Below are 25,882 nucleotides of genomic sequence, written 5' to 3'. Positions count from 1 at the left end.
GCAATGTTTTGGACTAGTTTAAAAATTGACCACGTCCTAAAATCAAATTAATCTCAATTGGGAGTTTCTGCTAAGTGCACACGTTTGCAGGTCTTTGAGAAAGGTGTAGAGACACCAATTGACATGTTTAAAAAGCTTTTGAATATAATTTTATTCCTAATATACTAACAAACTGACTACATTACACACGTATAACTAATAAAAGGCTCTGTGTGGATGTAAAAGTAATCCTCACTTATTTAAAATCAAATTATTTACAGGGTTTGACTAGATAGCCCAAATTTCAGCTATATTAGTTAAACTGCACCAAAGCTGAAACCCTACCCCTAAATATTTAAAAGAGAAATACCTTGGAAATCTTCTTCATCCAATCGTTGAAGAAGGTTGTCATTTAACTTTAATTCAACAAGTGTTCGAGGGAGTTGAAGAGGGATCCGGATCAACAAATTTTGATCCATGTATAAGCGTTCCAGTTTTTTTAATCTCTGGGGGAAAAAAACATATAGTTTTAATTAAAACGTACCTGTATGCCAATACTATTATTCATGTGATTCAGCTGAAGACATAAATCTATTTGTCAATGTTCAACCAATATTTATTTTATGCAATCAACCATTAATGTGTTGAAATATGAGACTACGAGTGCCACTTAATGGGGAAAGAAACAGTCCCGTTTTGGGCATATTTAGCAGGGTGTTTCTCGGTTCCTCTTGGGCAAAGAAAGACACCGCTATCAAACGGGACTATTAAACTAGCTTAACTGCTCACTTAAATATGCAAATTTGGATTCCCCCCTCCCCCCAAGTGAAGATTAGATTGGAAGCTGAATTTGGTATCTAATAAAAATTCAAGATTGCCACACTGTAATTCAGTCATAAATAATACCCAAGTGAGAGATGCAGGTGGCAAGAGTACTGTTTGTGGTCAGTGGCTCAAAAACAATGGGCGCGATTTTACGTCCACGTCGCTCTTGAGCGAGTGCACAACGTGGCCGTTAGCCTGGGGGCTTCCAAGCTCCTGGGAAACCCCCACGAATGCCGTTCTGTCTGCTCCTCAGAGACCAGCACCAAACAGCGCTCGCTCCAAGACAAGGGAATTAGATCTCACGCCTTGGCTAGATCTCAGAAACACATAGTAGAGTGAGACTAGCTGTCTCACTCTAATATGCAGATTTGCCAGAAAGTAGTCCCATCCATTTTGATGAGATTCACATTGCAATGTCTCTCAAGATGGCATTAGATCTCGTGAGGCGTGCGAACCGGGTAGATCCCCAAAGTGGGATCTCCCAGCATCTACCAGTCGTGTTGCGCTGCGCTGCTTTTCTGTCGCAATGAGACCGGTAGATTCCACCCAGAAACCTTTCCGTTAGATCTTGCCCATTATCTCATGTCAGCACAGGATTATTTCCTGTAAAAGTTTAATCTTTATTCAGGATCAAAAGTTATTCTAACTTATAATATTTCTGAAATATAGTGGAAAAGTAGTGATAAATATAGGTGAATTTTCCTTGGTGTTTCTCATTGTCTTAGAGTCATTGGGCAAAATCTTAGCATATTATTTCAAAGTCAGGCTCAGACTGAAAACTGGCATATAGCTCTCCAGTTGCACAAACCAGTTTTCACCCCAGATTTTGTGCCTCTTTGAGAAAGAAATCGAGTGGGCGTGGTTTACACTGTAACTTTGGTGGGGCAGGGCTCCAGTTCGACAGAAATGAGGGCGCCATCTTTAAAAGGCAGTCTGATCAGCACTGAAGTTTAACTCTTCTTCACCACCACCCCACCCTAACCGCCCCCAACAATCATCAGACTCTCTCTTCAAACCTCCTCCCCCTGGGTGTGAAAGCCGACTTGGGGGAACCCGCCTTTCACCCATAAATTTCCGGCCGTTCATACTGGGAGGTGGAATCTTCCGGTCCCGCCAATGGCGAACCCCCACTGCGGGTTTCACAGCAGTGAGGAGTGCATCCAAGGAGAACAGTCCCAACCTCTCAATCTATTCTCATAACTGACGTTTCTCATCCCTGGAACTATGCTTGTAAACCTCTTCTGCACTCTCTCTAATGCATTCACATCCTTCCTAAAATGTGGCGCTCAGAACTGTACACAATACTCCATCTGAGGTATAACTATGAACTGAATAAGTTCAGCATATTCTCCTTGCTCTTGTACTCTATGCCCCTATTAAGAAAGCCCAGGATAATGTATGCTTTATTAATTGCTCTCTCCATCTGTCCTGCTACCTTCAATGACCTAAGCACATATCCATCATGGTCCCTCTCCTCCTGCAACCCATTAAGAATTTTACCCCTTAGTTTATATTGTCTGCCCATGTTCTTCGTCACAAAACTCGTCACCTCACACTTCTCTGCACTGAACTTCATCTGCTACCTATCTACCCACTCTACTAACTATGTGCTTTTGAAGTTCTACACTGTCCTCACAGCAAACACAGTTTACAAGGCTTCCAAATATTATGTCATCCGCAAACTTTGAAATTGTCTCCTGTGCACCAAGATCTAGATCATTAATATATATCAGGAAAAGCAAGGGTCCCAGTACCAACCCATGAGAAACTCCACTACAAACTTTCCTCCATCCCGAAAATATGCATTGACCATTACTCACTGTTTCCTATTACTCAGCTAATCTAGTATCCATATTGTTACTGTTGTGTGGCACTGTATCGAATGCCTTTTGAAATTCCTTCTTCACTAGGACCTTTAATGAGGCAAGGTAAGGGGGGGGGCTCTGCCCCCAACGATGTCTAGGGCGCTGATCTCCCTGATCCTGAAGCGGGATAAGGATCCCCTATAACGTGGGTCATATAGATGTAGATCTATGTGACGAAGAACATCCTAAATGTAGATGCAAAGTTGCTGGCAAAGATATTGGACATGAGGATTGAGGACATTGTGCCGCAGGTCATACACGAGCATCAAACGGGTTTTGTGAAAGGGAGGCAGTTGAATGCTAATGTACGGAGGCTCCTGAAAGTTATAATGATGCCGGCAGTGGAAGGAGAAGCGGAGATAGTGGCAGCGATGGATGCGGAGAAGGCCTTTGATAGGGTGGGATGGGAGGTGTTGAAAAGGTTTGGGTTTGGAGAGGGGTTCGTTAAGTGGGTACGTCTGCTATACGAGGCCCCGGTGGCGAGTGTGGCTACGAATGGAAGGAGGTCGGAGAATTTCCGACTGTACCGGGGGACGAGACAGGGGTGCCCCATGTCTCCCCTGCTCTTTGCGCTGGCGATTGAACCTCTGGCCATGGCGCTGAGGGAGTCGAGGAACTGGAGGGGGATAGTGCAGGGGGGGGGAGCATCGGCTGTCGTTATACACGGATGACCTACTGTTGTACGTGGCGCACCCGGTGGGGGGGATGCCGGAGGTGATGAGGATCCTTAGGGAGTTCGGGGATTTCTCTGGGTATAAGCTCAATGTGGGGAAGAGCGAGCTGTTCGTAGTACATCCAGGGGACCAGGAGAGGGGGATTGGGGAGCTCCCGCTGAAGAGGGTGGATTGGAGTTTTAGGTACCTGGGGGTCCAGGTAGCCAGGAGCTGGGGGGCCTTACACAGGCTTAACTTCACAAAGCTGGTGGAGCAGATGGAGGAGGAGTTCAAGAGTTGGGATGCGCTGCCACTCTCCCTAGCGGGTAGGGTCCAGTCAGTCAAAATTACGGTACTCCCGAGGTTTTTGTTCTTGTTCCAGTGCCTCCCTATCCTGATTCCTAAGGCTTTTTTCAGGCGGATCAATAGGAGCATTATAGGGTTTGTGTGGGTGCAGAAGACCCCGAGGGTGAGGAGGGTGTTCCTGGAGCGGAGTAGGGATAGGGGGTGTTGGCACTGCCTAACCTCTGTGGGTATTACTGGGCCGCCAACGTGGCGATGATACGTAGGTGGGTGATGGAGGGGGAGGAGGCAGCATGGAAGAGGCTGGAGACGGCGTCATGTGTGGGCACGAGTCTGGAGGCCCTGGTGACGGTGCCGCTACCGCTTCCCCCAATGAGGTATACTACGAGCCCGGTGGTGGCGGCTACCCTCAAAATTTGGGGGCAATGGAGGCGGCATAGGGGGGAGGTGAGGGCTTCAGTCTGGTCCCCGATACGGGGGAACCACCAGTTTGTCCCAGGGAGAATGGACGGAGGGTTTCTGAGTTGGCACAGGGCAGGTATTAGGCGGATGGAGGACCTATTTGTCGATGGGAAGTTTGCGACCCTGGGGGAGTTGGAAGGGAGGTTTGGCCTCCCCCCGGGGAACACCTTCAGATACATGCAGGTAAGGGCGTTTGTTAGGCGGCAGGTGGCGGAGTTTCCACTGTTGCCGTCAAGAGGGGTTCAGGACAGGGTGCTTTCGGGGACGTGGGTTGGTGAGGGGACGATTTCGGCAACCTATCAAGTGATGCAGGAGGCCTCGGTGGAAGAGCTAAAAGGTAAGTGGGAGGAGGAACTAGGAGAGTTGATCGACGAGGGGACGTGGGCGGATGCCCTGGGAGGGTGAATTCCTCCTCCTCTTGCGCAAGGCTCAGCTTAATTCAATTTAAGGTGCTGCATAGGGCGCACATGACGGGCAAGGCTGACCTGGTTCTTTTGAGAAAGGACAGGTGTTCGGGGAGCCCAGCAAACCACACCCACATGTTCTGGGCATGCCCTGTGCTGGAGGGTTTTTGGAGGGGCGTCGCGGAGACGCTATCAAGGGTGGTTGGCACCAGGGTGGAGCCGGGCTGGGGGCTCGCGATATTTGGGGTAGCAGTGGAGCCGGGAGTGCAGGAGGCGAAAGAGGCCGGTATTCTGGCCTTTGCGTCCCTGGTAGCCCGGCGCAAGATTCTTCTACAATTGAAGGGTGCAAGGCCCCCGGGCGTAGAATCCTGGGTCAGCGATATGGCTGGGTTTATCAAACTGGAGAGGGTCATATTTGCCTTAAGGGGGTCGGTGCAAGGGTTCTTTCAGCGGTGGCAACCGTTTCTAGACTTCCTGGCGGAGCGTTAGATGATGGTCAGTTATAGCAGCAACCCGGGGGGGGTTCGTTTGTTTTTTCCTTTGTTGGGCGTATATATTTGTTCTTATGTTAATTATTTCTGTTAATTTATTGTCTGTGTATAAGTGGGGGGGGTTACTGTTCTTATTATTTTTTTATTCTGTTGTTGGTTAAAAAAAATTTGAAAACTTGAATAAAAATTATTTTTTTGAAAAAATGAAATTCCTTCTTCATCACATCAATAGCATTACCCTCATCGACACGTTCTGTTACTTCTTCAAAAAACTCCGGTATGTTAGTTAAACATGATTTCCCCTTTAGAAATCCATGCTGGCTCTTCCATGTGACTACCAATTCTATCTGGAATAATTGTTCCTCAAAGCATCCCTACCACTGAAGTTAAGCTGACTGGTCTGTAATTGCTAGGCTTATCCTTGCAAATGTTTTTGAACAAAGACATAATATCTTCCCTCTTTCTCACAAAGACCCATACCCCCACTTCAGGTCTTGAGGTTGAGAAATTAGTTCATTGTCTGGATTACTTTGGTGGGGCAGGGCTCCTGTTCGACAGAGATGATGCCACTTTATAGGGCAGCATATACTTTCTCTCCTTTTGATATACTTATTGAGACGAGAATATAGTTTTGAGAATCATATTTTGCATCACTTCATTACATAATTAGCTCAATGGTCACCTAGATGTTTGTAAAAACAAAAAAATAAATTGCAGGATTTCATTTTTGGATGACTGTTCTCTCAGTGTCTGTATCACTAGCTGGGCCAGAATTGGTCTCCCATCCCTAATTGCCCTTAAGCTGAGTGGCTTGCTCGACCATTTCAGAGTCAGCCACATTGCTGTGGGTTTGGAGCCACATGTAGGTCAGACCATGTAAGGATGGCAGATTTCCTTCCCTAACGGGACGTTAGTGAACCAGATGGATTTTTACACCAATCGTCAATGGTTTCATGGTCGTGATTGGACTTTTAATTCCAGATTTTTATTGAATTCAAATTCCACCATCTGCCGTGGTGGGAAATCGAACTCAGGTCCCCAGAGCATTATGCCCTGGGCCTCTGGGTTATTAGTCCAGTGACAAAACTATTTCTTGGGCTTGTTTGTTCATATTTTCTTGCCTTTGGAAGGTTAAGCAATGATCCAGCTGAGGTGATTAAAAAGTGAAATTGTTTGAATTAATGGAATGGAACCTGATAAATTATTTTCTCCTGTGGAGATTGTGGTGTTCTTTGTGATTCTGATATCAGATAGATGTCGTAGTGTTCACAAAGACCACAGAAGCTAAGTTCATTAACACAGCTAACATTTATTTACACTACTTATTAAAGCTCGACCACTTACTCCTGTCGTGAACAATAATCTTGTAAATCTACAATCTACACATGTTTCTTGTGTTTATAATGAACCTTGTTAAGAAAACATAGTCAAAATAAAGTTGCCATAAATCCTTTTACATAGTTGATTTGAAATATTTAGTGACAATTGTTTTAAAATAACTTGTAAAACTTACTTTAAATGCTGCTGGATCTATGTTTGAGGAATGAATCTTATTTCTGCTCAGGTCAATCAGTTTGAGATTAGGAATCCCATTGAATGCTCCTGCTGGAATAGCAGTGATTGAATTTCCTGTAAGGGTGGAAAATGTTGACGTTTGTACATTCATTGTAGATTGATTGACCATGTGGGAGTATTATAAATCATAATATTTTATCATAACATCCCATTGAATTAAAATAAAATTTGCGCTTAAAGGTTGCTCAAAACCAGCCGGGAATCGAGCTGCTAAGGTTTCCAGTAGCTTGTCTAGAAAGGATAAGAAATATGCAGCATCAGTCGCCAAAGGATATTTTTCTGTATTTGTAAGTGTTATTAACAGTTCAGTAGTTTTATTTTACTGCGCTGAAGTAATTTTTATACAAATGGAAAAGCAGAATACTGCAGATTCTGGAAATCTGAAATAAAAACAGAAAATGCTGGAATAATCAGCAGATCAGGCAGCATCTGTAGAGAGAGAAACAGAGTGAACATTTCAGGCTGATGACCTTTCTTCACAACTGAGAAATGTTAGAAACATAATAGGTTTTGAACAAGGGTTGGTGGGACAAAAGGAAGGTTTGTGATAGGGTGAAAGTGAGAGATTAAATAACAGAAAAGTTAGTTTTACAGGGAATGGTGATTGGGCAAGAAAAGAAATGATAGGCATAGAGCAAGGATGCTACTCTGAAAATAAAAATAAGAGAAAATCAAAATATGCTAAGGAAATGAAACAAATTGGGGCTATAGAGTTTATTTTCTTTTCAGTAAAGAAGTTAACAGTTTATTGCAATAGTTGTACAGCAGCCACGTCGGACAAAGCAATTTCAGCTCTGCACGAAAGCAGAACAACACTATCAGCAAGCTCTAATGGAAAGGTTCTAAGCGTCATTTGTGGTGGGATTTGCTGGGAGTTTCCCTCCGTCGCAGTTGGCGAGTTCCCCACCTCTATCTAACCACACTTAAACATATTTTTGGACACTATGGAGTTTGTTCCTAGTCAAGCCAACACTCAGAATTATTTTCATCACTGGAGCTGAACTCGCGGCTCCTTGGAGATCGGGCTGGTCAGACCAGCTCCTCCAAGATCAGGCCGCCATTTTGAAAAGGTGGGCTTGTGGGTCCCCCGCACCCATGGGAAATGTTACCCCACACACACAAATGGGCATTGCCCCACAACCCCCTAAGTGATGGCAACCCACTATAGCATTGCTGAGGGGCCCCTTTTTCAGACCTTCCCATGCACCCTTTTGCCCTCCGCTTCCAGGACCTCGCCCTTCCCCCTCCAATGTTCCAGAGGCCCCTTCATACCCGCCCAGCACCCCCATCCTTCATGCCGCCCCACCTTCCTTTCACAGGCACAGATCCTCAGGCCCTGATTCTTGGCAGTGCCACCCTGGGAGTGCTGCCGCAGGTTTTGTGGCAGTGCTTAGGTACCAGCCTGGCAGTACAATGGTGCCCATTTTCCAGAGGGAGGGCAGGGGGCCACCCTTCCTATCTGACCACTCGGGGGGCCTCAGATGACCCAGAAGACCTCCACAGGTGCCATGATGCCTAGTCCACATTTGTGTGGACCAGTACTAATCGGCACCCGTGTGACCGCTCTTGGGGAGCCGGTTAGATCAGAGGAGGCCATTAGATAGGGGGTTCTTCCCATTAATGAGATGGAGATTGGCCTTAATTGGTGATTAGTGGTTTCTTGCCACAGTGGCGGGCTGGGGAAATCACCAAAAGGAGTGGGCCGGTTAGATCGGTAACTGATCAGCACCTGGTGCCCCAACTCTCCCATGATCTAACCATCTCGCTCGGATTCACGGCAACGTGACACAGCCCAGCACAACACAGCCATTAGATCACGCCCTATAACTTGAGTCAAGAGACCTTCTGATGCCTGAGCATAGAGAAAGCAGAGGATGAGACACGACTAGACTTGGGTTTTAGCACCACATGTATTATAACTTCATCTTATCTAGGCAAGTTTAAAATTATCCAGACATCCTTTAGCTCTTTTGGAGATTTTTGAAAATCAGTATGAAAACCTTTTACTGTTAGAAATTAAACTATTCTGTTTGTTTCCTACCATTTAAAAAGAATAGCTGCCCAAGGAAAATAACCCTATGTGCTTGCAATGTTACTGCATTTGATCCAGCACACTATCCGAAATACGTCTAAAGACCATCTTCGCAGAATGTCTTACAGGTATTCCAAATGAAATGAAAATCGCTTATTGTCACAAGTAGGCTTCAAATGAAGTTACTGTGAAAAGCCCCTAGTGGCCACATTCCGGCACCTGTTCGGGGAGGATGGTACGGGAATTGAACCATGCTGCTGGCCTGCCTTGGTCTGCTTTCAAAGCAAGCGATTTAGCCCTGTGCTAAACCAGCCCTCAATGCCGGACCTGGTACCCTGAGTAGATACAGTAGTCCCCCGTTATACCGCGCTCCGCAATACCGAGGTTCGCGATATACGGCGGGGGGGCTTATGGACCCCAACTGTCAGCTTCCCTCTCCGGATCAAAGTGAGCCGGCCGCTGAAATTGACACTGCCGGCTGCTCTCTCCCTCCAATCAGCCGGCAGTGTCAATTTCAGCGGCCGGCTCACTTTGATCCGGAGAGGGAAGCTGCTCTCTCACTGAAACAATCAGCCGGCCGCTGAAATTGACACTGCCGGCTGATTGGAGGGAGAGAGCAGCCGGCAGTGTCAACTTCAGCGGCCGGCTGATTGTTTCAGTGAGAGAGCAGCTTCCCTCTCCGGATCAAAGTGAGCCGGCCGCTGAAATTGACACTGCCGGCTGCTCTCTCCCTCCAATCAGCCGGCAGTGTCAATTTCAGCGGCCGGCTCACTTTGATCCGGAGAGGGAAGCTGCTCTCTCACTGAAACAATCAGCCGGCCGCTGAAATTGACACTGCCGGCTGCTCTCTCCCTCCAATCCAACTTTTAAGTTGTTAAAAATGCAGCAGTGCTTGTTTTAATTAGACCCACGATGGGGGTTTTAAATTTATTTAAAAATCTATGCATGCACTTCCCATTGTGAGTCTACGGGGGTCTGACCTCTCCCCCTGCCCCCCCCCGTAGACTCATAATGGGAAGCGCATGCATAGATTTTAAAATAAATTTAAAACCCCCATCGTGGATATCCGCGGCTCGGATGCAACGCGGGTGGCTGTCTTGGACCCCCAACACCCGCGTTATAAAGGGGGACTACTGTATAAACTTGATTTGATATAAAACATTCTAATGAATACTAACTTTCCTTTTTTGGCATCTTTTAGAAACCATTTAAGCAACTTAAATTTCACAAGTAAAATAATTATTGTTAAAATGTAATACATATAAAAAATGTGTTGATACCTGCAAGATATAGATTTGTCAGCTCCAGATCTCTAATTGGAGGTATTTGAGTCAATTTAGCATTATAGCAGTTTACAGTGACATCTGTGATATCGCAGCCAGCTGGGGGAGAAAATCTGGGGGGTTCTTCATCTGGATGATATAGAATTGATCCTAATATGGAAGGAAATAATGAAAACCCAGAATATTCTACATTATCATCTTCTTCCTCAAACTCCTTCTCTTGCTCCTCCTCCTGAGCTTCCTCTTCCTGTTCTTCCTCCTCTATTTCCTCCTCCTCCACTTCCTTCTGCTCCTCTTTTTCCTCCATCTCTTTATCCTCTGCCTTCTCCACCTTCTTCTCTTGTTCCTTCACTTGTTGCTCCTGTTCTTCCTCCTCACCTTCCTTGTCCCCCTCCTTCTGTTCTTTCTCCTCCTCTTGTCCCTCCACTTGCTGCTCCTCATCATCCTCGTTGTGATCATTATATTCAACATATTCATCATATTCATTATCCTGTTCTTCTTCCTCTTCTACTGTTCTTGAATGATTTCCCATTTCTTTTTCAAGTTGTTGCACTTTTTCCTTTACAATACTCCCCTGAATTTCTTCATGTAAATTTTTCTGTTCCTCTGGCAACACCTTTTGAGGTTTTTCCTCTTCCATTTGTATTAGCGTTTCTTCCTTGTGTTGGGATTCTTCAAGTTCTATTTGCTTCTTTTCATCATGATGCTTTTTTACTTCATTCCTTTTCTGCTCCTCAGCTTTTCTGTTTTGCACTTCTGATTCTTCTTTTTCTCTCCTTAGTCGTTCTTCTTGTTCTGTGTACTCATATTGATTACTGCGGATCACTGGATGATATGTTTCACTTGGATCATTTGGCTCTGTGGAATCACCATAAAGTTTAAAACTGTTAATCAAATAATTAATAATCAATTATGAAAATCACTAAACAAAATGTAAAGGAGGCATGATAGTATAGTTGTACATCATGACGTTCTTGCAATGAATAAAATAACGTGAACAACAAAGGGAAACTTTATGTGGATTTATTTCATACTTGGAATATATTTTCTTTGGTTAGTTGATAAAATTAATAATTAATGAGCGTCACTTTTGCTGTGTTTTAACTGTGTTACTTCTATTAGAAATGGAAATCAGCCATAAGACAAGAATAAGCAATGCAAAAATATAGAGTTATGGATGGAGCAAATAATAACGTTGTAATTAAGGGTTTGTGCTATTTCATTCGGAAATAGGCTATGGATATTATATAAATATCAAGATTAAGTGGCAGCATTACTACTCCATATATTTTTCCATCAGATGTGCAGTAATGCCAGCAGAAAATAGTGCAAGTCACACTGACCATTGTCTGAACAGCTGCTATAATGACCTTGCTCCAGAAGAATGTAATCACATAATTTGCTGTGGATTTAACACAAAAATAATTTTGCAGCTTTAACATGCAGTAGCTACAAAACAATTAAGAGCATGTATAGCTTTTCGTGTTGCGTTGCTTTTTGAATAATAATGCAATTATATTTGGCAAGCATTGAATATAGCTACTGTATGTTGGGCCTAATTGAATCTTTGAGGTACAAATATAGTTCTTTATATTAAGCAATGTGCAGTTAAGTGATTTTTTTCACGTGCTCTTTATTAATGTAAAGGAAATGTTTCCAAGCAAATATATGTTATCCTCAATTATTTTACAACACTTGTTAACATTGTTGAAATAGCCATCTTATCATTTATACCAGGTTTCAATGATAGTTTGTTTACAAATATGAACAGATGCAGAAAACAATCCTAAGTTCATAAACATTTTGACTTTTAAATCACAGATAAAAGCTGAATAAAGAATGAGGAAATACCAAATGAAGCACAAATTGGGCAGCATTCTCCTGTTGGTATTCTGGTCCTTGCACACTTTAAGATGGGGCAGCTCATTTCATCACAAACTACTTTTCCACTTGAACACAGACAGGTTAGACATGGCTTTGGAGACCAGACTGCCTTGTCATACATGATCATCCCATTTGCTTTGCAATGTCCTTGTCTACCTAATGATAAAAATTAAACAAAAGTAAATCATTCTTATGGGTCTGTTGAAATACATGGGGCACGATCTTCCGGCCACAATGCACCGGAAAAGCAGCTCTCTGTGGCACAGCGTAGCCGGTGAAAGCCGGGAGACCCCGCTCCCAGGATCCACCCAGCTCGCAACGCCTCGCGCAATTCAATGCAATCTCATGAGACGTTGCCAGCTGGATTCCGCCCACAATAGGCGGGGCCTTGTGGGCAGGGTCACTTTTTGGCAAATCTGCATATTAGAGTAAGGTAGTAAGTCTCACTCTAGTGTGCAGATTCCCAAGGTACCTGAGGATTTGGGGTTCAATCCCTTTGCCTCAGAGACCTCGGGCGAGCGCCGTTTTGTACTGCTACCGACAAATGGGGACCAGACAGAAAGGTCTCCAAGGGGTTCGGAGACCCCCAGCTGCATACTTTTTGGGCAGGGTGGTGTCCTGGCCCGTCTGGCACCTTGGCAGTGCCACCAGGATGCCATCCTGGCACTACCAAGGTGCCCAGGTGGCACTGCCAGCTGGCAAGGGCACTACCATGGTGCCAGGTTGGCACCAGCAGCATGATGTAAAGTTAAATAATTACTTGTCTCTGCAACAACCTTTTATTGCCTTGTGTTTGAGAATATGTAAAGTGATCAACATCTAATAAAGAAAAAATAAGGTTCATGTTTGAGTGTGACCTTTCAACAGAATATGATTCAGAGGTTTTATGACAATAATATTGATGCACCATAGTGACTCCCAAAAAATAAAAATTGTTTAATGCAGGGGTGGGCAAACTTTTCCGTGCAAGGGCCACATTCAGAAATTCACAATTCACAAAGGGCCGCATAGTATATTAAGTAAAATAATTACTTCACCCGGTTATGATTCTGGGTGCCTCATATAGAACATAGAACAGTACAGCACAGAACAGGCCCTTCGGCCCTCGACGTTGTGCCGAGCAATGATCACCCTACTCAAGTCAACGTATCCACCCTATACCAGTAAGTAACCCAACAGCCCCCCCCCCCCCATTAACCTTAAAAAAAAAAATTTTTTTTAATAAAATAATAAAAAAAAAAAAAAATTTTTTTTTTTTTTTTTTAATGACTTGGAGGGCCGCAGAAATACCTTTGGCGGGCCGCATGCGGCCCGCGGGCCATAGTTTGCCCACCCCTGGTTTAATGTTTACATCTGTATACTTGTTTATATTTGTGATCTGTGAGGATAAAAATGCAAGGTGGATGGCCCTGTGGAGCATGAAGCAGTCCACACAAGGTGGGACAGAGAGTGCAGAGGGCTCGAGAATTGGGGAGATAAATAAGCATCACTTTGTTTTTTGCAGCGATCAGAATGGTCTGCTCAGGTGGTGCAAGGATAAAGGACAGCTTAGTGCACCTAGAGAGGAGCTTAGAAAGCGGAAGGGTGACCAATGGCCATGGCCTGTGCTGAAATTAATGACATTGACACAATAAAGGAGGAAGTCCTGCTAAGGGAACATAAGACATATATTTAAAAAAACAGGACTTTATTCATAGGATTACTATCCAAGCCATGCGGTAATTGGCATAGGGCCAGGCAGATCAGGAAGGTGAGTGCTTTGTTGAAAGACTTTGTTGATATGGGAAGAAAGGGTTTTATTTCAAAAGACACTGACATCAGTGTTTTGACAGGAAGGAGCTGTATCACTGGGATAAGCTGCACCTGAACCAGAGTGGAATCAGTGGAAAAAATATATATGGCTATGATGAAACTTCAAAGTAGCAAACAGGGTTTTGTGAGGGGCCACGAAGAATCCAGCACGAGTTTGTAGTATAGAGTTAACAGGCTTCTTAAGATATCACTGTACTTCACAGACATAAATCAATCTGTAGCAAAAAACGTGTATTATTGAAATTTAGTCCCACACCTGAAATAGAGAAAATGCTGGCCATATTATCCATCACACAGAACGTGGGTGGGAACTCATGCTCAGATTGAAGAGAGCAAGTTAGCGAAGATTTAAAGGAAACTAGAAGATTCACCTAGTTTAGGCTAGAGAGAACGAATCTCCATTGTAACCCTTACAGTGAAGTTGGTTTGGAAAAGGAAAAAAGAAGCAGGCCAACAGGGGCAGACTGGTTCTGGGAGAATTATGCATTTATTTAGGGAACAGTGTAACCAAAGTGGGAAATCTACAATCATGCAAAAGTTAAATAGGGGGCGGGATTCTCCCCTACCCGGCGGGGCGGGGGGTACCGGTGGGACGGAGTGGCGTGAACCACTCCGGCGTCGGGCCGCCCCAAAGGTGCGGAATCCTCCGCACCTTCAGGGGCTAGGCCCGCCCCGGAGTGGTTGGCGCCCCGCTGGCCGGCGGGAAAGGGGCTTAGCGCCACGCCAACTGGTGCCGAAGGGCCTCAGCTGGCCGGCGCGAGTCGGCGCATGCGCGGGAACGCCACCGCGTGCTGGCGTCATCCCTGCGCACACGCAAAGGGGATTCACTTCCGCACCGGGAATGGCGGAGGACCACGGCCTCCGGTGCGGAACAATAAAGTGCCCCCGTGGCACAGGCCCGCCCGCGGATCGGTGGGCCTCAACCGCGGTTCAGGCCTCCGTGGGGGTACCTCGCAGGGCCAGATCCCCGCGACCCCCCCAGAGCCCGCCCACGCCGCCAGGTCCCGCCGGTAAGAGACCTACTGTAATTTACGCCGGCGGGACTGGCAAAGAACGGGCGGGACTTCGGCCCATCGCGGGCCGGAGAATTTGGACAGCCCCGGGGCCCATAGAGTCGCGCGGGACCCTGCCATTCTCCGAGGCAAGCGGCGCGACTCACGCTGGGGCAGGTTTTGGAGGATGGCGGGATTCACGCTGACCCCCGGCGATTCTCCCCCGCCGGGTGGGAGAATCGCAGGGGGCGGCGTGAATCCCACCCCCGCCGTCCTCCTGATTCCCCCGTCCCCCCAAAAAATTGCCCCGCCGTGAGTTGCGCGCCCGCCTTGGAGAATGGCGGGGTCTGGTGTGACTCAATGGGCCTCGGGGCTGACCGAATTCTCCAGCCCGCGATGGGCCGAAGACCCGCGCGTTCTCTGCCGGTCCCGCTGGCGTAAATTAGAGTAGGTCCCTTACCGGCGGGACCTGGCGGCGCGGGCGGGTTCCTGGGGGGTTGCGGGGGGTCTGGCCCCAGGAGATGCCCCCACGGTGGCCTGGCCCGCAGTTGGGGCCCACCGATCCACGGGCGGGCCTGTGCTGTGGGGGCACTCTATTGTTCCGTACCGGAAGCCGTGGTTCTCCGCCATTCCCGGTGCGGAGGCGAATCCCTCTGCGCATGCGCGGGGATGACGCCAGCACGGGCTGGCGCTCCCCCGCATGCGCCGACTCGCGCCGGCCGGCTGAGGCCCTTCGGCACCAGTTGGCGTGGCGCCAAGCCCCTTTCCCGCCGGCCGGTGGGCCGCCAACCATTCCGGGACGGGCCTAGCCCCTGAAGATGCGGAGGATTCCGCACCTTTGGGGTGGCCCGACGCCGGAATGGTTCACGCCACTCTGCCCGCCAGGACTCCCCACCCTGCCGAGTAGGGGAGAATCCTGCCCTGTCTGTTTCAATCAAGGTTCATTTCAAATAATTTGAGCATCATTTTTTCTTTTAGTAAAAATAAAAGGCCTTGACCTTTGTTATTCTTATTCTTATTTTATTCCTACTTAATTGTATAGATTCAAAAAACACTTTAAATGGCAAATGCTGGTTAATTACTTGACCAATGTAAGATCATTCGTCAAGCCTTTGGTGTTAGGGATTCCATTTTAGCATTGTGTTTCTACACATTTTTCTATAGTATAACATGCACAGTTTTGTAACATTTCTAATTTTGATTATTACAGTTACACAAATAAAGATCGATACAAAGCCATACAAATCTTAACTCATTGCTGATGACCTTTTACATATTTTCATTTCACTTTCTGGCCCCAAGAACGGTGTGAGAAGACATTTTTTCAAGTGTGCAGAACGGACATAGACTGAGCATATGTTATGGACGTGGTTTGTGTGGTGAATAGATCATCTTCTGATCACGAAAAGGGAATCAAATCCATTTACAGTTCTCTTTAAGTTTACTGGAAGGTGTGATTGCTCTCCTGATAGAGACTGGTAAGGAAATGGTTGCTCAAGAGACAACCCATCTGTTTATGCAAGGTTTCAATTTAAACCCAAGTAGTCACAGAAGGCTTTAAAATAATAAAATGTGTTTTTAGTATAGCAGTGGCAATCTGACATCAGCAGAAATATAAAATGTCATATTTCTGTGTATGTTACATAAAAACATGTGGCAGATGTTAATCTATTGCAGTTGACCAATATTGCAGTTGTAGGGAGAATGTTTCATAATCTATCCTTTCCAATAGCTCACAACACATTTTTGAATAGGTTGGATATAGTTTTATCAGATCATAGAATCATAGAATTTACAGTGCAGAAGGAGGCTATTCGGCCCATCAAGTCTGCACCGGCTCTTTGAAAGAGCACCCTACCCAAGCCCAACCTCCACCCTATCCACATAACCCAGGAACCCCACCCAACACTAAGGGCAATTTTGGACACTAACGGCAATTTAGCATGGCCAATCCACCTAACCTGCACATCTTTGGACTGTGGGAGGAAACCCACGCACACACGGGGAGAACGTGCAGACTCCGCACAGACAGTGACCCAAGCCGCAAAGCGAACCTGGGACCCTGGAGCTGTGAAGCAATTGTGCTAGCCACTATGCTACCGTGCTGCCCAATAACTAGGTCTTGTACTTGTAGTCAGTCTGATTATGAAATGAAATGAAAATCGCTTATTGTCACAAGTAGGCTTCAATGACGTTACTGTGAAAAGCCCCTAGTCGCCACATTCCCGGCGCTTGTTCGGAGAGGCTGGTACGGGAATTGAACCGTTCTGCTGGCCTGCCTTGGTCTGCTTTCAAAGCCAGCGATTTAGCCCGGTGCTAAACAATTGACTTATGTTTAATCTGTATGAAGAGATGATAGAGCCTTACAGTATTTTTCATGCAATTGCAAAGCTACAGGGCATTACATTTATAATATATTCAGATTTTCTGATTGGTGTTAATCTATAACTAGCATTTATCTTTTTAATTTAAATGGGGAAACACAGGCATGGGAATAATACAATGTGATGGGAAATTCTCAGTTTACTATATTTCCAAAACAAAAAAACTTAAAATGTTTAATGAAGGCAATACATTTTCCTTGAACCATGATGATTTTTGCCTTCATGGATATGATAGTGGGTGAGATGGTACTTCTGTTATCTGGTTTTCACTCACCTGGTAATACATTGTAGATGGACTCAGTTTCATCAACGCCTAGATATGAGTCAAGGAAGGTTGTCATACTTCCATCTGTGTTAACATTCAGAAATGTTGCAGGAGAGTGTGAATGCCTTTGTTTGGTTTGTCTGGTCAAATTGCGATTCACAAAGCCAACATGTTGTCGGCTTTGAAGGCGGAGCCTGCTCCTCTGACCACTTTTTGTTGCCTTATTTTCCCTCTTGCCAAGAATCTCACACAGGTTGAGAAGTAGGAAGAGAAAAACAAAAGTGTTTACATTCATTGTTTTTCTTTAAGGACCACCTGTAAGTAAGGGGGAAAAAACACGGGTTTCATAAACTTTTACTTCCAGTTAAGTCCCAGCTAAATTAAGCTTCATAATGTTAATTTCAATTGTCTGTTCATATAAGTGGCAACTTATATATATTATTAAAGGACTGAACTGTGGAGGGTTTGTCAAGAAACAGCCTGTTTGAATTTAACTGAATAATATACACTGTAACCAATAGTTTATTCACAATATCAAAGTGGAAAATCTGGTTGAATTATGCTCAAATTAATCGCATTTTATGAAAAATGTTTTTAATTATCTGATAGTTAGATGGCCAATCACTTCATGTTGTCTAGTACAGTCAAAACCAGCTAATTATTAATCATATTTTGCAGTGAGCTAGAAACTAAAAGGTGGAGCTTTGGAAAGAGAGCCTTAAATGGAAGAATGGTAGCAGGCAGACAACTACGATAAGTGCCAGAAAGGAAAGGATAATAACTAGGTCTTGTACTTTTAGTCAGTCTGATTATGACAATTGACTTGTCATGGTTAATCTGTATGAAGAGATGATAGAGCCTTACAGTATTTTTCATGCAATTGCAATAAGTGAGAAATTACAAGAAGAAAATACTCTTTTAGTGCCTGATTTGAATTAAGCCGTGGGTGGGGTATTTCTCGAAGGCTCTGCCATAACTTAAAATGGCTGGTTATTGAATTTCACCAATAAAATATATAACAAGAGAAAACATCCATTTGGACATTAAAGCCACAGAGAGCATTTAGCAGCAATCACTGATTCACCAGGTTGATGACATGGATGGAAATTATAATGAGGAGTTACTGAAAATAATGTAATTGAATTAGAGAAGGCTGGGAGGTATTATACTAGAGGTATTTTCATTATTTGTGACCTAGCACGTGAAGAATGTGACCGTACAATGTTATATTCTAATTAATTTCAGTAAACAAAGCAGGAAAAAAATTACTGAATGTTATAAGAAAAATGCTTGATAAGATATCAAATGGAGGTAACATTTCCCTCTTATGGTAATCAACTACAGTGTTTACTAAAGTTCTCCAGATTCTTTTTCTCTTTTGAAGTTTTATTCCCGTGGAACAACCTAGAATAAGAGTTTAAATAATGGTGGGGGGAGCATAATTATATTCCAATCACTTATTTCAGTACTTTTCCAATATTTGGCCGCGATTTAATGGCTGCTTAAGTGAGTGCGACGAGATCGTTAGATTGCAGGAGAGGTCAAAATTGAGAACTGGCCAGGGCACCGATCTGTTTGTGATCTAACTGGCCCGTCCCAGTTGCAGAAATCAGGATCCTGCCATAACGTGGCGAGAAACCAATAATCACAACTTAAACCCAATCTCATGACAATTAACAGGAGTGACCCCCCCCCCTATCTCATGGCCTCCCCAGCTAGTGGTCACGCAGGTGGCGATTAGTACTTTTTAAAAACGTGAAGCTGGCAGAAGGGCTGCTGTGCTGAGGTGAGTAGCCATCTTTGACCCTGGGCAATGAGCCCGGGAGAACTGGGGTTGCTGCCTTGGTGCTCAGAAGGGAGTGGGAGGTGCCCCTGTTAGGGCCAGCTTTGGTCGGGGTGGGCCGCCATCGGGGGGGGGGGGGGGGGGGGGTGTTGCGGAGGAGGGGGTGTGGTCGCCCATGGCCTCGGCTTGGGGATTGGTTTGGGTGTCTCAGCCATGCCAACCCCTGGATTGTGTGTTCCCATTCCTGGGGCAACGCCAGCCTGCCAGCCCCACTGACCACCCCATAGCTCCCTCTGACCGCAGAGGCCTCTGGCTGCCCAGCTGGAGACTATTGCTAATTGGGAATTGTGGTTAAGTGAATTCTTCACACCTCCCAAGTGGATCCCCGTGGCTGGGCGTGCCATGTAGCATGTGGGGGTTATTAGCGAGCATCCCAATCAGACAGTGATGTCTGAATACCGTGCATGACACTGGGAAGGCAACACCATGGATGTGGCAGCCAACATCTGAGTACCCAGCGACTGGACCCAACCATCAGGGACATTTCAGCGACCAGAGGGTTGGTGTGTGCACTAGGGAGGGGACCAGCACCTGGTCCAGGTAACGTTACATGCAGGTGTCTGGGGTATAAGGTTTGGGGTCCGATAGGTAGAGGTTTCTGCTGTGGGCAGGGCGTGTTTAATAGCAGGGTATGTGGGGGGGCAACAATGGGGGAAATGGGGGAGGAAGAGGGAATGGGGGCGGTGGGAGAAATAGGAGGGGGAGAAATGGGGAGGGGAGGGTGCGAGGGAAAGAGTCATCCATGGCCTCCATGTCTGGGGAAATGGGCATGGGATTGGTGCTTTGTCCATATTGTGGAAGAAAGTGCCAGAGGAATCATATTGGTCGAGGTCAACGATTTTTAATAATTTATACATGTTTCTCCAAGTGCTCCAATCCCCCAAAGGTGCCGTCCCACTCTCCCCATCCCAGACCCTCTTCCTCCACCCCAACAACGTGACCCTCCCACGGCCCGATGCCTTCGCATTGATCCTTGACCTTCTTATCCTTCCGTGCTCTATCGCTGCGCCTATGTGTGTCCCCAGGATGCACATCTGAGGTGGAGGCTGCCTACTGCAACTTCAATGCCTGCCGGGCGTCCTCTCGAGGCTCTGGGGCAGGAGGGCCCCAGTGCTCTTGCCGGCGGCTCATGTCCCGCCGTGCCACCCTGTTCCGGATGATGACTTTGAGACACGCCATTGTCAGTGAGGTGGGTTTCGGCAGAGCGGGTGACCGTCATCGCCACTTAGTAGGGTGACTTCGGGTTGGCACCCAGGACCGCTCCTAGTCGCCCTGGGGTTCACCTTGGGATGGAGGGGCAGCTGGGTCATCTGGCCGTGCCACTGTGTGGTGCTCATCAGAATGTGCCCCAGTAGCCTGACCACTACCATTGCCCACCGATGCGTGTGCCTCTGCGCTGGTGGAGGGTGGAGATGACAGCTTTGACGGTGACACCCCAGAGCTTTCCTGCGAAGTGTTTTCATGGGGGATGGGGAGACCACACCGAATGGGCCGGCACCGTTGCTGAGGATCCTGTGGGACAATGGACATATGGTCAGTGGGAGGGTGGGTCATTCTGCGTGGCTTTAACAACTCGTTGGTAACAGTTCATCTGGGTGGGGTATGGTGGACCCTCACCTCTGCGCCGTACAACAAACTCTAAGTTGGAGACAGATCTTTGGCCACCCCCATGATCTCCACGGACCGTTCCTCATAGGGGTGAGGACTCTGATATTCGGCACCTCTCCCCCAATCTGGGCCCTCGCCCATCTGTTGTGGGCCAACTTCTCTTGCTGGGACACAGAGGGGACATCATTAGACGCACGCTTCATTCATCACGGGGGTGGGGAGTATGCAGCCACCTGTGTGGCCCGGAGGAGGTCGTTGATATTCCTACGGCACTGTGTGCTGGTCCTCCTGGTCACGCTCCCTGAGCTGGCGGCCGCTGTCACTTCCTCCCAGGCGACACTGGCTCTCCTGTGGCTCGGGGGAACAGGGCATCCCGTCTGGCCTCGACCAATAAATCGACATCACTGACCGTGGGGCTGGCCTACTCGGAGGCATGGCTGCGAGCTGAGTGGGGTTGGCTGTGGAGGAGCGGTTTAAGTGCTGTTCTCCCTTGTTTGGGCAGCACGGTAACACAGTGGGTAGCACTGTTGCTTCACAGCTCCAGGATCCCAAGTTCGATTCCCGGCTTGGGTCACTGTCTGTGTGGAGTCTGCACGTTCTCCCTGTGTCTGCGTGGTTTTCCTCCGGCTGCTCCGATTTCCTCCCACAAGTCCCGAAAGACGTGCTGTTAGGTAATTTGGATACTCTCCCTCTGTGTGCCCGAACAGGTGCCGGAATGTGGCGACAAGGGGCTTTTCACAGTAACTTCATTATAGTGTTAATGTCAGCCTACTTGTGACAATAAAGATTATTATTATTATTATAAGCAGGGGGCTGGCGAGCACAGTCCCAATGAATCAGCCGGTGGGACCCTCATTTGGGCATGAAACCCATGGGGCCTCGTTTACTGGACCAATGAATGTTTTATAGCAGTGACGGCCTCGCAGGTCCGAGATTTGGGAAGCTCGCGCACTTCCCCACTCACTACCACACTGAGAAGCCTTTCCATTAAATCACACCCTTCATTTATATCTGTATGAGAAAATAATCTTAACAGTAATGACTGCTTGCAAAAATCCTCCCTCTGTGACCGAAGCCAGCTTGGATTCAGAAAGGTATGCCATTTCATTTTTTTTTAGAAATTTAGTACCCAATTAATATTTTTTTCCAATTAAGGGGCAATTTAGCGTGGCCAATCCACCTATCCTGCACATCTTTTTTGGGTTCTGGGGCGAAACCCACGCAAACACGGAGAGAATGTGCAAACTCCACACGGGCAGTGACCCAGAGCCGGGATCGAACCTGGGTCCACGGCACCGTGAGGCAGCAGGGCTAACCAACTGCGCCACCGTGCTGCCCTGCCATTTCATATTGTTAAGCAGCAGATCAGCAATAAAGCAGTAATTCAAATTAGAGATCAGAAAATGTATTATGGTTTCAGAAGAAATTGCTGATAGGCAAATCAAAAGTTGCAAATGCCTAGAAATATATAATCAAATTTGCGGCATTTACTGGACAAATGTAATGCTGGGAAACATACCATGTTCCCACCCGCTCCACAGGACCAATTGCAGAATTTTCCCATTTTGAGACGGGGTGGCAGGGGTGAGAACGTGGAGTGTTTCCCACTGCGGAGGCTGGTGGGGAAACATGCCAAATCTTCTGATCCTAACCTTAATATGCACACTGGCAATTTGCCAATTTGAGGTGGTGGGGCAGGCCTGGATGGCGTGTAGTCTGCTGTTGTGTCCAGGTGCCACATTGAAAAGAGGTCCAACATCGCTGACTGACTGTTGAAGAAAGGTGGACCTCTTGGAAATGAAGCTGGATCTCCAGGAGCACTTGGAGACTGGAAGATGGACCTCCTGAGAACGAAGTTGGATCTCCAGGAGCACTGGGAGACTAGGAAATAGACCTCCTGAGAACAAAGTTGGATCTCCAGGAACACTTGGAGACTGGAAGATAGACTCCTGAAAAGGAAGCTGGATTTCCAGGAGCACTTGGAGACTGGAAGATAGACCTCCTGAGAATGTATCTGGATCTCCAGGAGCACTTGGAGACTGGAAGATAGACCTCCTGAAAATGAAGCTGATCTCCAGGAGCACTCAGAGACTGGAAGATGGACCTCCTGAAAGAGAAGCTGGATCGCCAGGAGCACTCGGAGACTGGAAGATGGACCTCCTGAGAACAAAGATGGATCTCTCAGAAAATCTTGAGGTTGGAAGATGGCTGCCCTCGAGACATCAAATCTGGAAGGTTCACCTGCAGATGCTCTTCCCACCCACTGCTGTTGTGTTCCGGGGTCCAGGATTGCCGGTGAATTCCATCGTAAACTCCGGATGCAGCCCCAGGAAATGTTCAGGTGAGTCTCAACGTCTGCTCATCACATTGTCCCAAATGTCTTTTACGCTGGCATGGGACGTGATTCTCTCAGCCCAGGCCGAGCCGGAGAATCGCCGGGCTGGGCATAAATCGCGCAAAGCCGCCCCAACCCCGGCACCATTGGCCCAGTCGGGGGCCGCACTACACGGCCTCCCCCCACGATTCTCCGCCCGGGATGGGCCGAGCGGCCCAGAAAAAAATCCAAGTCACGCCGGCGCCGTCCACGTGTGGTCTTACCCGGTGGGACCTTGCCGTGCATCCATTGGGGGGGCGGCCTGGTGTGTGGGGAGGGGGGGTCTGACCTCGGAGGGGGGGGGCCTCAGCTGTGGCCTGGCTCGCGATCGGGACCTACCGATCAGCGTGCCAGCCTCTCGGGCTGGGGGCCTCTTTTGCTACGCGCCGGCCCCTGTAGCCCTACGCCATGTTGCGTCGGGGCCGGCGTGGAGAAGGGAGCCACCGGGCATGCACGCATTGGTGCCAGTCGCACTGTGCATACGCAGACCCGTGGCGCCCCTTTGATGCCAGTATCGGCAGCTAGGGTGGCGTGGGTCGCTCCAGTGCCGTGCTGGCCCCCCCTAGGGGTCAGAATAGCTGCTCCTGGGAGCATGCTGACTCCGTCGTGAAACACAATGCCGTTTACGACGGCGTCAACACTTAGCCTCAGGGTCAGAGAATCCTGCCCCATTTTTCCTGCTCGCATCGTGGAGAATCTGGGCCAGGATTCTCCCTTCCGGGGACTAAGTCCCCAAGCCGGCGCGAAAACTGGAGCCAACGACTCCGGTGTAAACGGGCCCCCAAGGTGAGGAACTCCCACCTGTCTCGGGGGCTTGGTGGACGCCGGAGGGGTTGTCGCCGCTCCAGCCGGTGCCGAAGGGACGGCGCGAGTTCGCGCATGCACCAAAGGGCCGGCGTGGTCTCGCGCATTCACAGACCAGCCAGTGTATTTTTGCACATCCGCAGGAGGCTCTCTTCTCTGCGCCGGCTGCTGTAGGGCTCCGCCATGGCCGGCGCAGAGAAGAGAACCCCCCACTCATTTCTACCTTCTACGCCGGCCCCTATAGGGCTCCGCCATGGCTGGTTCGGAAGGAAGAAGTGCCCCCACGGAACAGGCCCGCCTGCAGATTGGTGGGCCCTGAACAGGCCAGGCCACTGTGGGGGCCCCCCGGGGGTCAGACCCCCCCGAGAACCGCCCCCACCGACTTAACTGCCAGGTCCTGCCGTGTCGGACCATACGTAACACACGCCAGCGGGACTGGCCAAAAACGGACGGCCGCTCAGCACATCGAGGCCCGGAGAATTGCGTGGGCGGCCGCTGCCAACGGCTCCCAGCCGGCGTGGCATGAATCCCGCCCCCACCCAAAAAACGGCACCGGAAAATACGGCAGCCGACAGCGGGACGGGATTCGCGCTGCCCCCGGGGATTCTCCGACCCAGCGATGGGTCGGAGAATCCCGCCCCTGATGTGAGTGGGGTTGGGCCTTCACCTGTAACCCGTTAACGGATGCAAATTAGGTTCACGCCAACCCCTGGCAGGTTTTCCAGCATGCCATGGCAGGCACCAAAGAATCCGCTATGAATTCACACTAGTGTGGAAATTATTTCTGGGCCTCCTGCCATATTCTCCCCTCACATTTGCCATTGAGAACACCGGCAGGGGCTTGGGAGAATTCCTCTCTTATTCTCAGAATGGGAGAATTCCACCCTAAAACTGAAAATATTTACAGAAGAGAAAAAGGAGCAATTTGCCGTGGCCAATCCACCTGCACATTTTTGGGTTTTGGGGATGAGACCTACGCAGACACGGGAAGAATGTGCAAACTCCACATGGACAGTGATCCAGGAGCGGGATCGAACCGGGGTCCTCGGCGCCATGAGGCAGCAGTGCTGACCACTATGCCAGTGTGCCACCTGGCCAAGAAGTAATTTAGTTATGTGGTAATTTGGAGCTTTAAATTAACTTTACTTTCCATTTTGTAAGTGAGCGCCTCCGCCTAAAATTCTTTTATAGCTTTGGGGCACAAAGGAAATGGGGATGGATTCTCCGTTGCTCAACATCGGTATCCGGTTTCCCGATCGGCCGAGAATGGAGTATGAGCAGAAAAACTTGATCAGCACTGGCACCTAACATGTTGAGATGCTCCAATTCCCCACCGGCAGTGGCAGCAAGCTACATACCTGTGCCAGCCCTCTCAACCAAAGGTCACGCGGGTGTGATTTGGTGCAAGTATTTGCTAGCGGGACCTAAGCGCCATGGCTGTCGAGGGGGAGCAAGGAGGTAAGCAAACTTTTGAAACTTTGCAGGCTTGCTGGGGGTATATGCCTGGATCTCGTGCAGCAGTGGGGAATGACTTGGTGGCACGATTGCGGATTCAGGGTGCCCCTCTCGGGATTGGGGTGCCCTGGCTGAGACCCCCATTGCTGGGTAAAATAATTTAAACCCACCCCTCGCTGGAAATTACAGGCTCCTGGCTGTTGACACTGCTGACAGTATCCTGCAAATACTTTTAGGGTTCTGGTCATGTGGAAACCCACCCAGCCTGCCCATCTGGAAATTCTCATATCCCAGCAGTATTATCAAGAAGATGGGTGCGCCCATGCTCAGTTGCCGGTCCACCAGATGTTTGCATTCCTCGGTGCACTCCTTAGAAGTGCATCTGCACAGCAGAGGAAGCAGGGAATTAGCAGAGCTCATCCCAAACAAAGGACACAGGCACCGTTGACGCTGGAACCCTCCCTGGCACACAGCTCCTCTCAGAGTATAAACCTCACCAGGTAGCCCGCCCCTGAGGATCGCAAGATGTCTTCAAGCCCTCTGCCTGTCTACCGCATTCCTGATCCCATCCATCTCGCCCCAAGCCAGG

The 25,882-nt window shown here is 48.0% G+C and overlaps 2 protein-coding genes across 6 annotated transcripts in view; one reads left to right on the top strand and one right to left on the bottom strand.

Moving 5' to 3' along the window:
* Positions 1 to 25,882, top strand: part of LOC119973940 (centromere protein P) — a 400,035-nt gene that overhangs the window by 341,748 nt on the left and 32,405 nt on the right. The window lies entirely within an intron of this gene.
* Positions 1 to 25,882, bottom strand: part of ecm2 (extracellular matrix protein 2, female organ and adipocyte specific) — a 50,440-nt gene that overhangs the window by 17,864 nt on the left and 6,694 nt on the right. For all 3 annotated transcript variants that reach the window (XM_038812596.1, XM_038812595.1, XM_038812594.1), the window contains exons 2-6: positions 17,219 to 17,524; positions 11,724 to 11,912; positions 9,870 to 10,730; positions 6,496 to 6,611; positions 350 to 485 (exon numbers count right to left, since the gene is read on the bottom strand). In XM_038812596.1, coding sequence (XP_038668524.1) covers positions 350 to 485; positions 6,496 to 6,611; positions 9,870 to 10,730; positions 11,724 to 11,912; positions 17,219 to 17,504 — 1,588 coding nt within the window. In that variant the 5' untranslated portion in view covers positions 17,505 to 17,524. The remainder of the gene's footprint in view (positions 1 to 349; positions 486 to 6,495; positions 6,612 to 9,869; positions 10,731 to 11,723; positions 11,913 to 17,218; positions 17,525 to 25,882) is intronic.

Source organism: Scyliorhinus canicula, chromosome 11 (genome assembly GCF_902713615.1).
Source record: "Scyliorhinus canicula chromosome 11, sScyCan1.1, whole genome shotgun sequence".
NCBI lineage: Eukaryota > Metazoa > Chordata > Chondrichthyes > Carcharhiniformes > Scyliorhinidae > Scyliorhinus > Scyliorhinus canicula.
The sequence above is the reverse complement of the archived record's forward strand: the minus strand, read 5'-3'. Positions and strand labels throughout refer to the sequence as shown.